The sequence below is a fragment of the Zerene cesonia genome, unplaced genomic scaffold, assembly GCF_012273895.1.
Source record: "Zerene cesonia ecotype Mississippi unplaced genomic scaffold, Zerene_cesonia_1.1 Zces_u011, whole genome shotgun sequence".
Taxonomy (NCBI): Eukaryota; Metazoa; Arthropoda; class Insecta; order Lepidoptera; family Pieridae; genus Zerene; species Zerene cesonia.
Window position 1 is genome coordinate 121,503 of NW_024045141.1, and position 16,192 is coordinate 137,694.

Consider the following 16,192-nt stretch of genomic DNA (forward strand, 5'->3'; position numbering starts at 1 on the left):
CTTAATTTTAATACGAATTGCAGCTGAAGTACTAGATGGGGGGTCCTAAATACTACTACCTACCTATCTAACTACTAGTACAATTTAGTAGTAAATACCACTGGCGAGAGGCGCTAAAGCCCCGATATTCGGATGGTATTCGTCCGCGATCCGCTAATGTTACTAATTTAGCTGCCATTTGTAATATTATGGTAAGAGTAATATTAGAAATTCAAAAGTTGTGATATAATTTTCTTGCGTGTGGGTGTCGGGCACGCTGCGGCACGAATTGGGCCAGCTCGCACCGGGGAAGTACCACACCCACATAGAAAACCTGCTCGATATATTAGCGTGCTACTGTGTTTCGTTAGGCGAGTGGGGGAGCCGGAGGCTCGTATCCTTTTCCTCACCCTTCCGAGTCCTTTCCTTTATTATCTCGTCAATCCATTTGTTATCTCTAACTCCTTTAAAACGGACGAACAGCGCAATCGCAGAGTACATATGAATGAATGAATGAAATTTCTTTATTGCGTAAGAAATCAAAAAATAAGCAGGCGGCAGGCAGGCAGACTTAAAAAGGCAAGGGCGGCCTTATCGCTAGGTAGCGATCTCTACCAGGAAACCCTAACAACAAAGGAAAATAAAAATGGGTAAGCAAATATAAGGCAATAATGGAACGCGGATAAAAACAATAATAAAATAAAATACTTAATAATAATAATGACATATATACATATGTTCACGGGTGGTGGTGAGCGCTTACCATCAGGCGACCCACCAGCTCAGTTGCCCGCTATGACATAAAAAAATATTATTTAAGTATTTTAAACGCGTAAGTAACTCTGCCTATCTGTCTCTTCTTCACGCCTTAACCGACGAATCGATGCGATGAAATTTTGATATAGGTATAGTTTGAGACCCGAGAAATGGTATGTTCTATCCCGATCATCCCACAGGAGCGGGCTTAATGCTGGTAAAAAGAAAAGATTTTTTTTTTACTTTTTTAATTTTTTTTTTATCTTTATTTGTTCTTTTCATTTTTATTTTAATTGTTTTTTCTTTCTTTAATTCCAGACGAATGGAGACAGCACAAGATACGTGGCGTACGGCCTCGTCGCCTACGGCCTGCAGTGCGGGCACAAAGACGTGCCGGGCGTCTACGTGAACCTGCCCAATATGTACGACTGGATCAACGGGCAGATGGATGGCGAGACACTGGAGAAACCCTACATCTATTAGCCGACTAGCCGCCGCCCGCGGTTTTGTCTGCGTTTTGGCTCGTTGCAGTTGGCAGCATCAAGGCAATGGCGGAACAGAGATGGGGAGGTGGGGGGGGGAGGAATTGGGAATAACGAAGTCTGGCTGTTGGCCCCGACTCCGCCCGCAGTACATGTATATATACATATGTATAAGTTTGGTTTGGCAGCTTTCGAATGGAGGAATCATCAAAAATTCTTCCACCATTCGAAACATGCCCAAAACTACCAAACTATATATAATAACAAACTATATATATATATTTGTATATATACCTCCAATGGTGTTTTCTTGAAACTGTTTCAAACATTCAAAAATACTAAAGATACCTCTTTATAATCTATATATATAAAATTCTCGTGTCACAGTTTTCGTTGCCATACTCCTCCGAAACGGCTTGACCGATTTTGATGAAATTTTTTGTGCTTATCCGGTATCTATGAGAATCGGCCAACATCTATTTTTCATACCCCTAAATGATAAGAGTAAGGCAGAACAGCGTTTGCCGGGTGCAGCTAGTATTAGTATAGATATGTCATCTAGAGTAATGTATACCAACATTGTTTTGATGCAAGATTCGTATGTGTGATATAAATTGTGTTTAATATTCTGTTGGATGTATAATTGTCAGTTGACATGTGTGATGTCGCTTTTCAAAACCCATTTTATTACATTTTTAGTTTAATAGCATTTAAATGCTTTGTAAATGAGAAAAATTAATTTTCTCTAATTTCAAATTTTCTCGAAAAATGTCGTCAATCTCGTTAAGCTATCGAATCCTATAAAATGTCGAATCACTTATGTGTCGCATTCGTACGGATTGTGGCTTGGTGTTCGTACGTCGATTATCCAGCATTCGGCCAAACTACCCTCACTTAGGACTATTAAGTCCTTGCGACCGGCTGCGATTTGTTGACAAACGACTACAGCAATTAGGCAGCTGTGTGAAATTACAGTACTATTACTAATATAGAAAGAAATAAAGAAAGAAAATACATATATTTATATAAGGTAAAGTTAATAAAAAATTATCTAATTTACAACACACTAAATAAACCTCATATAAACGGGAGATCCACTCAGTGTATAAGAGTCTAAGCCCATTTAAGGAACTTAGAATCTCCACTGATTTTCAGTGGATACCACATTGACCCCCTGACAGTGGCAGCGTACATCTAAAAGTAAGAAGCAATAACAATAAAAAAAATATATAATAATAATAAAAAATAAATATGACGATGAAAATAAAATTAAATGAATTTGTTCGCACGAAAAGTGGTTATATGTGTTAGTGTTATTTATAAAACACGATCCACACAATTGGCCAGTCACAGTTGGCATGCGAATCCTACTTCCTACTAATCCTATCCTACTAATATTATAAATGCAAAAGTTTGTAAGGATGTGTGTGTATTTGTTACTCTTTCACGCGTAAACTACCGAACCGATTGCAGTGAAATTTAGTACGTAGACAGCTGGACAACTGGAATAACATATAGGCAATATCTATGTATATTTGTTATGTTTTCACACAAAAACTGCTGGACCGATTTAAAAAAATATTTCACTGTACGAAAGTTACAACTTCACTGGGTGACACAGGTTATATATCTACCACGGGCGAAGCCGGGGCGAAACATTAGTTGTCGAATGAAGTTCTTGAATTCTTCTAAATAAATAAAGAGAAAACCCTAAACTTGTTTTATTCCTAGAATTAAATTAAAGTATCAGTAAAGAAGTTTCGCTTCAAAAATTACAATTGAATGAAAATGTATATATATTGTGGTAATAAAAAACAGTGGTGGCTCAGTGGTGAGAACCTCGGACTTCAAAATCGATAAGTCGGAGTTCGATACCGGGCGAGCGTGCAGGAAATAAATTGATTTTTCAATTTATCTGCACATGTCGATAACATCACTACTGCTTAAAACGGTGAAGGAAAACATCGTGAGGAAACCGGCATGTCCAAGAATCAAAAGTTCGATGACATGTGACATCTGCCAACCCGCACTTGGCCAGCGTGGTGGATTATGGCCTAAACCCTCATAGGAGGCCTGTGTCCCAGCAGTGGGAACATATATGGGCTGATGATGATGATGATGATGATCAGTTTGAACTATGAGTTTTTGTGGTTGATATGTGCTTTTGGAAGTTGAATTCTTCAAAGTATGTTTTTGTTGATATTTTTAAATTTAGATTGGTTGTGTTTCTTACTTTTATTTGTGTTATTAAAGATTTTTATTTTTTTTTATTACGAGAGATATTTCGTTTTTCTTAATAAATAATTGTAAATGATAAATATAAAAAAATATATAAAATCAACTATATTTCTCACTTGTTCTTATACAGAGGTTATGTAAGGAAATTATTTAATTCTGACCAATATAAATATAATAATAAGATAAGAGGATAATAAGATAAACTCATGAAATCATTGTGCTGTCACCGATCCTTGATAAGTATACAAAGTTTGAATTAAATCTGTCCGTTAAAGTGAGTCAAAATGGAGTCTAAAAGAGTAGGATAGATCTTAACACATAAAATCAAAGGACTGACTGACTGATCAACGCACACACAAAACTACTGGACCGATCGGGCTGAAATTTGGTATGCAGATAGCAACTATGATGTAGCATGCAACCGGTAAGAAAGGATTTTGATAAATTCTATCTCCAAGGGGATAAAATAGGCGATTAAAGTTTATACCATACCAAATACGGAATGATAGGTAGGTGCTATGACAGTTAATTATGACCACGCGGGCGAAGCTGTAAACGGGGATGAAAAATTGTACATACTATGCAAATATATTTTGACGAGTATAATATTGAGAAATTTTGAAAGAATAGAAAAAATTTTTGATCACGAGGCAGGATACGAACCTGCGTATCTTGCCTAACCGTAGCAAGCGTTGCCTAAGCGTAGAGTATAATATTGTTGGTGGGAGTCGAGCACGAATTGGGCGAGCTCACGCCCATATCCTTTTCCTTACCCTTCCCATCCCTTTCCTGTACTCCTCTCGTTAATCCTTTCTTAATACCTTATAGCCGGCAATCCATTTGTAGAGACCGCAATCGACGTTAGACATAGACATAGACATACATTTATTCACAATCAAACACACACACACACAATAATTAACAAAAAAATAGACAAAACCCTGAGTATAAAACAGGAAATAAGAAAAAAAAAAACATAAAAAGAAAAGAAATAAAATAAAAACTAACTTAGGTTGCTGTGATGTGTTATGGCTGCGAAAAGGTCCGGCTCATTACGTCTCCAAATATAAATGGCCGGTGACAGCGTTTACCGTCAGGCGACCCATTTCCATTAACATAGTCGGTAATGGAAATTAAAAAAAAAAAGCATAAAATATATATAAAACCAAAAATCTGAAAGTGAGATGGAATTTTACAAACTTTATCGTGCTCTCTGCATGTATATACAAGTGGGTTCAAGGAAAGAAACCAACAATATGCTCAAATAGTAACTTATCTGTGCTGGATGTCCTAATAATTTGTGTTGTGTATTTCCCGCGCTCGATTCCACGAGCTGGGATGTGTAAGTGAATTATGTTTATATATACTGTTGGGAAAACCCGAATGAAATCTAACGCTAGCCGTGTTTGTGCATCTGTTCACTTTTGCTTCCTTAGCGACCTTCGTGTGATCTCTTGCGTTCTTTTAACCTTCAAAGGAGTTTCTATAACAGATTATAGAAACTCCTCGACTATAATAATCGATTATAGAAAAGACACCTCTATTGTATTAGTATACCTTTATTGGTTCAATCAGTCGCGTAGCTAGGTGGACATGGGCCCTAGTGCATAGGGAAAGAATCGGGCCCTCCTCCCCTCTTTCCGCCTTCCTCCCATCTTTCAAAGCTGAGGTTAGAGGGCCCCCTGAGCTCCGGGGCCCTGGCGCACTGCACCACCTGGCCCTATGATAGCTACGCCACTGGGTTCAATTATATGTTTACGTTTAAAATGAAGTCGTGTCCCCTTGGAAGTGGGACATATAGGCATGCATCTGTGGCTACCGATACTGGATTCGAATGGAAACCTTATCAGTCGAGCCGTTCTCGAGTTTTACGCTTAGCAACATAATCGTAATTGGCGATTTTTTTTTTTGAATACCCTTCCTACTAATCCTTCTATCATACTAATATTATAAATGCGAAAGTTTGTAAGGATGTGTGTGTGTTTGTTGCTATTTCACGCAAAAACTGCTGAACCGATTGCAATGTAATTTGGTAGGTGCATAGCTGGACAACTGGAATAACATATAGGCTACTTTTATACGGACCTGAGCGGATGAAACCGCGGGGCGCAGCTAGTTTAAGATAACGTTTCTTTTTCGGGTTTGTCTCCACTTGGATTTGAAGAATAACTGTTAAAAATAAATAAATTAATTAATAAACAATATACAGTTAACGTTAAAAACCCGTTGTTCGTCAGAACACGTTTTCCGCGTTTCGAAACAATATGATAATATTCTAAATATATAAAACGCAAAGGTCACTGATCTATCAACACACCCTTAACTACTGGACCGATCAGGCTGTAATTTGGCATGCAGCTAGACATCCTGGCTATGTAGGTATCCGCCAAGTAAGGATTTTGATAAAATTTACCCCTAATGGGATAAAATAGGCGATTAAACATTATTCCATACAAAATAGGGGATGAAAATAAGGTAGGTTACTATGACAATTTATTATGACCACGCGAGCAAAGCTGTAGGTATTGGCTAGTCTATACAGTAACGAAACTTTTTCTGTATAATGTATATTTATTTAAAACAGTAGGTAATTCCTGTTATTTTATAATCTTCAAAACATTGGTTAGTTATTTTTTCCTGTTTGTATGTGCGTGTATTACGTAAAACCACTGGTCCATTTGATTGTACTTTCTATAGAGATCATCAACATCAGCCCATATATATTCCCACTGCTGGGACACAGGCCTCCCATGAGGGTTCAGGCCATAATCCACCACGCTGGCCGAGTGCGGGTTGGCAGGTGTCACATGTCGTCGAACTTTTTGCTTCTTGGACATTCCGGTTTCCTCACGATATTTTCCTGCACTGTTTTGAGCAGTGGTGATGTTACACATGTGTAGATAAAATTAAAAATATAATTTATCTGCTGCACGCTCGCCGGGTCTCGAACCCCGGCCTGTCGATTTTAAATCCGAGGTTCTCACCACTGAGCTACCATTGCTTTTAACCAGAAGATAAAAATAATAAATTCGCGGATATACAAATTTCTTTGGATAGGTCTTAGAACGCAATAGATGTTTGTAGGTGCTATGTTATAATTAATAGTTATTCATATAATAAAGACAAGTAAGTAAACTCTTCGAAAATCCACGAATTATAGTTTCTATTCCACGCGAACGCATCTCTGGGGAAAATCTTTGTTTTAACTAGTTGTAACTATAGCGCAGCACTACATAGTATAAAACAAAGTCACTTTCTCTGTCCATATGCCCCTATGTATGCTTAAATCTTTAAAACTACGCAACGGATTTTGATGGGCTTTTTTATAGATAGAGGGATTCAAGAGGAAGGTTTACATTATGTATAATAACATTCATTAAACTACTACGCATTTAACGCGTGCGAAGCCGCGGGTAAAAGCTAGTTAGTACATTAGTAGTAGAAAAAACTGAACCGCCTACATATTATTACAACTAGACAAAACTTCACTGGGACACATAGCAGGCACTAGCTTTCAAATAAAAGAAGAATCATAAATATCGATTCACCCATTAAATTTATGAGGAAAACGTAGTTTTTTAAAGTTGTAAACAAATAAATACAGTCGTATTGATAACCTGCTTTTTTTAAAGTCGATTAAAAAACAAACTTTATACAATTGGTATATACATAAATTAATAATATATGATGTCTGCAGTTTAATCTTGGAATCTTCGACCTCTGGTAATTATTTTATCGCATTGAAATTAGAGTTGTTCTAAGCATTTTATCGATATGTTGCATTACAAATTATATTCATTGTTATGTTCCATTATCTTAAGGAATATTAAATTTTTTTTTTGTTCATAGCGGGTAACCGAACTGGTGGTTCGCAGTAACGATCTAATCGTTTACTATTGCAGCGCGTTCTTAGAAGTAGTGCCTCTGCGAATGCGCTGCCCCCTTTTAAGGGGTAATGGGTAAGGTATCATTTATTTTAACATGAGTATACAATATACATAAAGTGGGAACATACATAGGCTTATGATGATGGTGATGATGATACAATATACATACCGGCAACTTATTTTTTATTGTGATGTTTGTTTGCAATAAGGGACCTCTGTAACGATGCACTTTCCTTGGAAATCTTTATCCTTATCTTATTTAGTTTATCCTTATAAGAGTTTACGAACGACCTCCGTTCTGAAATTTAAACCCTTTGAAATATTTTCTCTTTTCATTTCACAAAACCTACGTAACCTTACCTACCAACCCAAAGAGCATTCAGACAAAGAAACAACAAGACACTATTGCAACCGCATATAGGCAAAAAATATGCTCGATAAAAAAACATCGACTCAATGACATTACTATTTTATAAACTCGTTTTATATTAACAAGAAAATGAGTCAGTTGTGAGCTAGTGTGGGGACATGTTGTGTTAAGATGAAGTGAGTGATTTTTAGTTTTTTTGCATAACCCGCCAAGGTTATTTTGTCGTTGGTTAAATAAAATATTTATCATTTATTCACGTGAATAATATCACAATTCTAGTGCCATAGAATTTGCAGACTCCTCGGAAACGGCTTGTGGATTATTTCCAACTTCAAAAAAGGAGGTTATCAGTTCGACTGTGTTTTTTATTAGTGGTTAATGCCTCGTAGCTTTTCGCTGGGCGAACCGATTTTGATGATTCCGTATTTAAAAGCTGGTGCCTCCCGTTCGGTCTCATTATTAATTTAGTGTTGTTGTAACAATTTGAAGGCTATTTAGTGTTGTGTTAAAATAATGTTATTTATTTCTTTATTTTATTTATTTATTTATATAATTTCTTTTCCAGGATCATCTTCCTGGCTTTAATTGCTCTGTGCGACGGACGGGCAAATATACAAATACCGGATCCCAAAACCTTCGAAGAAACGAATAATTGGCTGAATAATATTTTAGCAAATGTATCATTGGAAAACTCCTTCAAGCATGGGACGCTAAACCCGACAGGTTGGTTTATATTTGCTTCAGGTTTTTGAGGGTTTTAAACTTTTCAAGTTGTTATGCAGGAAAATAAGCTAAACTAGCTGCGCCCCGCGGTTTCACCCGCGTGTATGTCCGTATCTCGTAGGAATATCGGGTTAAAAAGTTACCTATATGTTATTCCAGTTGTCCAGCTGTGTCCTTATGTATGCATAATTTAAAACTACGCAACGCATTTTAATGTGGTTTTTTTATTAGACAGAGTGATCCTAGAGGAAGGTTCGTATATGTATATATATATACGAACCGAAATATTCATTATACATTGTATCATTAAGCCGACGTTTCGAAAACTTTAATTAATGAACTATGAATGAACTATAATCCTACTATCCTACTAATATTATAAATGCGAAAGTTTGTTGGGATGCGTGTGTGTTTCTTACTCTTTCACGCAAAAACAACTGAAGCGATTGCAATGAAATTTGGTACGTGGACAGCTGGACAACTGGAATAACATATAGGCAACTTTTTATCCCGATATTCCCACGGGATACGGACTTAGGCGGGTGAAACCGCGGGGCGCAGCTAGCTGTTAATTTATACTACTATATTCTTACTAGCTGACCCGCAAACACTGTTCTGCCTTATTCTTATCATTTAGGGTATGAAAATAGATGTTGGCCGATTCTCAGACATACCCAATTTTCACACAAAATTTCATAAGGATTGGTCTAGCCTTTGCGACGTGCGGTTAGTGTTTGCAGGTGGGCGAGGGGTGACGACTGTGCTCCAACGATCGTCTCCCAACTCGTAATCCAGTCCGTGGGGCAGGACCGAGGGCCGTAACCTCTGGTACGGTTAGGTGGGGACTGCGAGGGAAACCTCTATAAAAATGCCCAGGCCCTCCGCGTGTATCATACGTCAGGAGGGCCTTTCGATGTGCGCCCTCCGGTGAGACGGTGTCGATGGTGGAGCGGGGATCAATCTACTATTGGCGAACGGGCGACGTAAGCTTGTGATATTAGCTTACGATGCCTCGGGGTGGTCAACCAAGCGGTTGGCCTGGAAACGGGCAACTGCTGGGACACGCAGTAGAGGAAAAATCCGAGGTCCCGTTCAAATGAGCGCGTCGGAACACAGTGGGGTTTTAGTCGGAAGGAATCCGTCATGACCCACGGCTCCTTCCCCGGAGCCATGGGTATCTTATACAAGAGAAATTTACCGCAACCTTTTAGGTATATGGATATAAAAGTTTTTAATATTAGTTAATTCAAAAATTAATCACCGTAAATTGTAATTATATAAAATAAAATAGCTTCTTTTAGTAGGACCAGATCCATGAAATTATCAAAATCTGTAAATGTCTTCATTGTAATATTTCCAGCTGCGAAAGACAGCTGTCAACTGAAGGAAAGTGGAGTGGGCAAGTGTGTGAAACCGTCTCAATGTGATGAAGAAAAGGAAGAAATAGACCTTTCACAGGCAGGAGTTTACAGGTTTGTATGTTAACTTCTTACAGGAGAGACGCCTCGTTACGTAATACGTTACGGCACCACACTGGATTCAGTTGCTGTCGTATATATGGTAGCGTTATGCAGACTCCTTTTCTCTCAGTCTAACCCACTGTTCTGTACTTTAACTTTTTACGGAAATTATTTCACATTCTGTTTATTTATTTATGTGAAATTGTTGATCTGTTTTATAAGGATACTTCAAAGATATAAGGTTCCGCCCGGGTTGATGTTTTCTGCAATTATTTTATAGCTAGCTGCGCCCCGCGGTTTCATCCGCGTAAACCCATATAAATAATAAAAGGGATAAAAAGTTGCCTACAATATGTCATTCCAATTATCCAACTACCTACATACCAAATTTCATTGCAGTCGGTTCAGTAATTTTTGCGCAAAAGAGCAACAAACACACACACACACATCCTTACAAACTTTCGCATTTATAATGTTAGTAGGATAGGATAGTAGGATTAGTATTAGTAGGATAGGATTTTGAGAAATTTTAGCTGTTTTATTTATATGCACTTTTACAGGTGTGCATTTAGTTTCTACTTAAATATTATATTCCTTTGATGTAATATGCTTAATGTAATATCTGTTGGTGACCCTAAAAGAAATAATTAAATAAAAATAAAATACGTTTTGACAGTCAGCACTGATGGTTAGCGTGAACCTAAAACCGGCCTAACAGAATACTCAGAAACTGTCCATCTCATGAATACTTTTCAAACTTTCCAGGCAATCCGCGTGCCATTACCTACTGAAATGCTGTCCAGTTGATCAGGTGCGGAAAACGCCGAAGCCGCCGGTGGTTATTGCCTCAAACCCTTCGTGCGGATGGAGTAACCCTGGAGCGTCTGTCTTCAGGAAAAAGGACTTACACCACGCCGATTTCGGGGAGTTCCCTTGGATGATAGCTATGCTCAAGTAAGCAGATACATAAATACATAAAAGCTGGATCACTGGCACTCGTGCGGTAAAAAGAGAGAAAGAAAGACAGGAAAGAAGTAGCCTATGTTCTTATCCAACCTTTAATTTTCTGTTTCAAAGCAAGGCGGACGTTTGTACATGAAATAAGTTGACTATTACATTTTCTAACAAAAAACCGTCTCATAAATTGTCAGAACTAGACCAACCTGCGCACGGGAGGCACCAGATCTATATATAGTAAGTCGTATTAGTTACAATATTTATACCTCAAGAACAGCTTAACCGATTATCTTGAAATTTCGTGCAGCGGTAGTTTGACACCCGTGAAAGGACATAGGATAGTTTTTATCCCAGAAATCGAACGGGAACGGGTTTTTTGCCGGTATCACCCCTGATCTATCTTTTTTGCGACTACTCGGGCAAAAGCGAGGCGTAAAGCTAGCTTGAAACAAAAAAAGGAATCATCGAAATCGGTTCACCGACTCGAAAGTTCTGCGGCAACATAGCAAGAAAACCAAGACAAAATTACGCTCCAATTGATAACTTCCTCTTTTTAAGTCGCTTGAAAAAACGTACCTTTATCTGAACGACCATTATAACACGCCACTTCAAAGTTCACGGATAGCTCTTTCTATCGTTACGACATCTCACTTTATATAATAAGCTAAAGATAGTAATGTTTCTGCAATTATCCGCTTACAATATAATAGTAATAAATTACTTAAAAGCAGTGGTGGCTCAGTGGCGAGAACCTCGTACTTCAAAATCGATAATTCGGGGCTCGAAAACGGGCGAGCGTGCAGGAAATAAATAGATTTTTCAATTTATCTGCGTATGTGGATAACATCACCACTGCTAAAAATGGTGAAGGAAAACATCGTGATGAAACCGGCATGTCCGAGAATCAAAAGTTCGATGACATGTGACATCTGCCAACCCGCTCTCGGCCAACGTGGTGGATTATGCCCTGAACTCTCATAGGAGGCCTGTATCCCAGCAGTGGGAACATATATGGACTGATGATGATGAAATGACTTATCTTCTATTTATATGTTATTCAGTCCAATAGATGGAGATAAATGGAACTATTTCGGCGGTGGATCACTTATTCACCCATCCGTCGTGATCACTGCAGCACACAAGGTGTATAAAATGGCCGCTAATAAGGTGATTTGACGCTATAACATTTTTAAAATAGGTTCATCCGATTGGTAGGCGTCGCTATGGTAACGCATGTATCAAGGAATTTTTTCTTTTTATCCATAACATTCTAAAAATTGTCTCAACCGCGCTACATAGGCGTTGCTATGGTAACGCACGTACCCAAGCTTTATTTCTGTTTGCCATGACATTCTAAAAAATTAGTTCAACTGCATTAGAAAGGCGTTGCTATGGTAACGGACGTATCCAATATTTTTTATTTTTGCCATTGACATTCTTAAAAACAGGCTCATAGGTAAAAGTAGCTTATGTCTCTCTCTAGCCTCCTACCTCTACAGACACAAAGAACATAGCGTAATCGGTCCATTGCCCCCGTGAAAAAGGTCATGAACTTATACGCATTTATTATTTAATAGCGGTCTGCCCCGGCCTTGTCTCGGGTACATATATATCCTATAGCCTTCCTCAATAAATGGGCTATCTAGCACTGAAAGAATTTTTCAAATCGGACCAACAGTTCCTGAGATTAGTGCGTTCAAATAAATAAACAAACTCTTGCAAAGCTTTATAATCCTACTTCCTACTAATCCTACTTCCTACTAATATTATAAATGCGAAAGTTTGTAAGGAGGTGTATATGTTTGTAACTATTTCACGCAAAAATTACTGATCCGATTGCATGAAATTTGGTACGTAGACAGCCGGACAACTGGAATAACACATACGCAACTTTTTATCCCGATATTCCTACAGGATACGGACTTACGCGGGTAAAACCGCTGGGCGAAGCTAGTCTAATATAGATTATACTTATTCATTTATTTCTAATTTGCTAAGCATATCTGTAAGAGGTACGATAACAATACATCAATTCGTTTGTAGATAAAATGCCGTGCCGGCGAGTGGGATACGCAGACAGAGAACGAGCTGTTCGCCCACGTCGAGCGTGATGTGAAGAAGATCGTCGTGCATCCGGATTTTAATGAGAGTATGTTACTTTTCCACGCAGTGGTGGCTCAGTGGTGAGAACGTCGGTCTTCAAAATCGATAAGTCGGGGTTCGAGACCGGGCGAGCGTGCAGGAAATAAATTGATTTTTTCAATTTATCTGCGCATGTAGGTAACATCACCACTGCTTAAACGGTGAAGGAAAACATTGTGAGGAAACCGGCATGTCCAAGAATTAAAAGTTCGACGACATGTGACATCTGCCAACCCGCACTTGGCCAGCGTGGTGGATTATGGCCTGAACCCTCATAGGAGGCCTGTGTCCCAGCAGTGGGAACATATATGGGCTGATGATGATGTTGATGATGATGTTACTTTTTTGCTTCTCTTATTACGTACTTCCCAGGTGCGTGCTGCCCCAGCTCGTGCTGAAGCGTGCTTGACTCCCATATAAATGAATTTTTCAATTTATCTGGACAACATTCGCATCGCAACTGCTAGAAAAGCATAAGAAAAACATCGTGATAAAACTTATATTTGTGTAGGAAAAGATTTGTCTCACATACTCGGGTATATAATGCATTTAACGTAATAAAAACGGGATAAAATTTATCAAAACTTAAACCTTTTTTATATCTAGATTTAATTTGAAGTGTTTTTATGATACATCTTACCGTTGACCTTGACTCGACTTGACCTTTGGAGATCGAATAATTTTCTTTTCGGTATGTACCGGAATGTCGGAAAATTTTGATAATACATTTTTTAATTATGTTTTCAACAATTTTACACAATTTCTGGATCTGGATTTTTGAAAGTTTGCATGTGCCGATCGACCGGAGTATAAGTCATAAATGTAAATATAGAAAACGACTAAAGCGTTTGTCATATTTTGTCCAGGGTAGCTAAGTTTGTAAGTATCGATGCATGTATGTGTGTATGGATGTTTGTTACTCTTTCACGCAAAAACTACTGCACCGATTGCAGTGAAATTTAGTATAAAAGATAACTGTATAACTGGAATAACACATAGGCACATTTTTATACCGATATTCCTACGGGATACAGACTTACGCGGGTGTAACCGCGAGGCGCAGCTAGTATGACATAACGACATTTTTTACATTCAACGAAATTGCCGTTATCAAAGTCTTCAGTGCCATTTCTGAGTGGCAAGGTTGTGTATTTTTAAGGTATTTTTACGATTTAATAGACAACTGAGCTGGTGGTAAGCGATCACCACCGCCCGAGAACATTTAAAGAGGTAGAGCCTCTGCTGATGCTACGCCTTTTTGAAGTGGTAAAGGATAAAGAAATTGATGACAATAAAGGAATGGACTGAGAAGGGAGAGGAAAGGAATACAGGCTTCAGGCTCCCCCACTCACCGAACGAAAAACGGCAGCATGCTACTTAGTCTGCCCGCGACCACATCGCTGTAAAGCTTACGAAGCTTAAAATCCGTTAAAACGTCTTTAATTTCTAAATGTATAATACTCGCGTAGAATCAAACACAATAAAATACTAGCATACTATTATTTCACGCCGGTCTTCTGTGGGGATGGGGTACTTCCCCGGTGCGCGCGATCTCCTTTGAGTGTCTGTTACCTCCCCTGGTGTGAGCTGGTCCAAAAAATGCTGTCCTTGACTCCCACACTGGTTAGGTTTTACTCACATATCAACATGACCATATCAGTATTGCATTTATAACATTTCTATTTCAGAGCGATCCTCTAATAACGTGGCTCTACTGATACTGCAGAGTCCATTCAATCTGACCGACCAGCCCCATATGGGGCTAGCGTGTTTGGGGCGGCAGACCCCCAACCCGGGGACCTTATGTTACAGCATGGGCTGGGGGAAAAACTTCTTTGATTCCCAGGAATATGCTACTGTGCTGAAAAAGGTGAGGTTTTATATGCTACACTAGCTGTTGCCCATACCTTCGCCCGCGCGGTCTTAATAAATTTTCGTGGTACAAACTTTCATCCCCTATTTTATCCCTTTGGGGGTAGAATTTATCAAAATCCTTTCTAAGCGGATGCCTGTGGTTTAGCTATAGAGATAGAAAAACAAACATAATATTTGTTATAATTAATACTAAGTTTACTAGATCTTATTATACATATTAACCTTTCCCTTGAATCACTTAAAAAAAGCCATCAAAATCCGTTGAGTAGCTTCAAAGATTTAAGCATACATAGGGACATAGAGACAGAGAAACTGACTTTGTCTTATACTATGTAGTGATTGTGTGAAAAACATATATTATCAAAGACATACAAAGCCATACATACCGTTACCACATGTAGCGTCAACATTAAAAGTAAAGTGTAAAAATAATTATTTTTAACTAAAAACTAACTACCATAAAATAGAAGTAGATCAAATTTATATGGCACCGAATGGCAAACTTCAGCTTTCAATTAAAAAAACCAAATAAATCGGTAAAGCAAATAAAAAATCTAAAAAAAATTAGTTCACGCAGTACATAATTATGAGGGAACTAACAAAAAAATAAAGTCGAATTGACAACCTCTTTTGTGAAGTCGGTATGTTTTGAACTTTTGATCCTATTTTTGCTGGTTGTACCGTATTAATTTATTTTTAATGTTAAAACAAGCAATGAGTTGTTAAAAAGAATTTTAATATCCTACTATCCTACTAATATTATAAATGCGAATGTTTGTGAGGATGTGTGTGCGTTTGTTGCTCTTTCACGCAAAAACTACTGAACCGATTGCAATGAAATTTTGTACGTAGACAGCTGAACAAGTGGAATAACATATAAGCAACTTTTTATCACGATATTCCTACGGGATACGGACTGGACGCGGGTGAAACCGCGGGGCGTAGCTAGTATATAATATGATAGTAATACTAACTTTATAGATGCAGCTTCTACACATTTATAAATCTCTTTATTTATATAAAATTCCTGTGTCGCAGTGTTAGTTAAAATGTTCCTCCGAAACGGCTAGACCGATTCTCATGAAATTTTGTGTGCATATCGGGTAGGTCTGAGAATAGGTCGACATCTATTTTTCATACCCCTAAATGATAAAAATAAGGGCAACGTATGCCGTATATAACGTATATATATTTGTTTGTTTAATACATTTTATTTTAATTGAAATAATTAAAATTCATTTCAGGTACCTCTGCCAATAGTCGAGAGAAACAGCTGCGAATATTCCTTGAGGACAACCCTGCTAGGGTCCAAGTTCAGGCTTC

The 16,192-nt window shown here is 38.1% G+C and overlaps 2 protein-coding genes across 2 annotated transcripts in view; both read left to right on the forward strand.

Moving 5' to 3' along the window:
• The window catches only part of LOC119839278 (phenoloxidase-activating factor 2-like), a 14,802-nt gene extending 13,328 nt beyond the window's left edge, over positions 1 to 1,474 (forward strand). The window contains exons 11-12 of the mRNA XM_038365515.1: positions 534 to 558; positions 1,054 to 1,474. Of these exons, the coding sequence (XP_038221443.1) occupies positions 534 to 558; positions 1,054 to 1,218 (190 nt within the window). The 3' untranslated portion in view covers positions 1,219 to 1,474. The remainder of the gene's footprint in view (positions 1 to 533; positions 559 to 1,053) is intronic.
• Positions 1,475 to 7,756: 6,282 nt separating this feature from the next.
• LOC119839279 (phenoloxidase-activating factor 2-like) overlaps positions 7,757 to 16,192 on the forward strand; it is a 9,867-nt gene continuing 1,431 nt past the window's right edge. Inside the window, exons 1-8 of the mRNA XM_038365516.1 lie at positions 7,757 to 7,888; positions 8,278 to 8,435; positions 9,796 to 9,907; positions 10,661 to 10,849; positions 11,914 to 12,019; positions 12,896 to 13,001; positions 14,683 to 14,864; positions 16,114 to 16,191. Coding sequence (XP_038221444.1) covers positions 7,884 to 7,888; positions 8,278 to 8,435; positions 9,796 to 9,907; positions 10,661 to 10,849; positions 11,914 to 12,019; positions 12,896 to 13,001; positions 14,683 to 14,864; positions 16,114 to 16,191 — 936 coding nt within the window. The 5' untranslated portion in view covers positions 7,757 to 7,883. The remainder of the gene's footprint in view (positions 7,889 to 8,277; positions 8,436 to 9,795; positions 9,908 to 10,660; positions 10,850 to 11,913; positions 12,020 to 12,895; positions 13,002 to 14,682; positions 14,865 to 16,113; position 16,192) is intronic.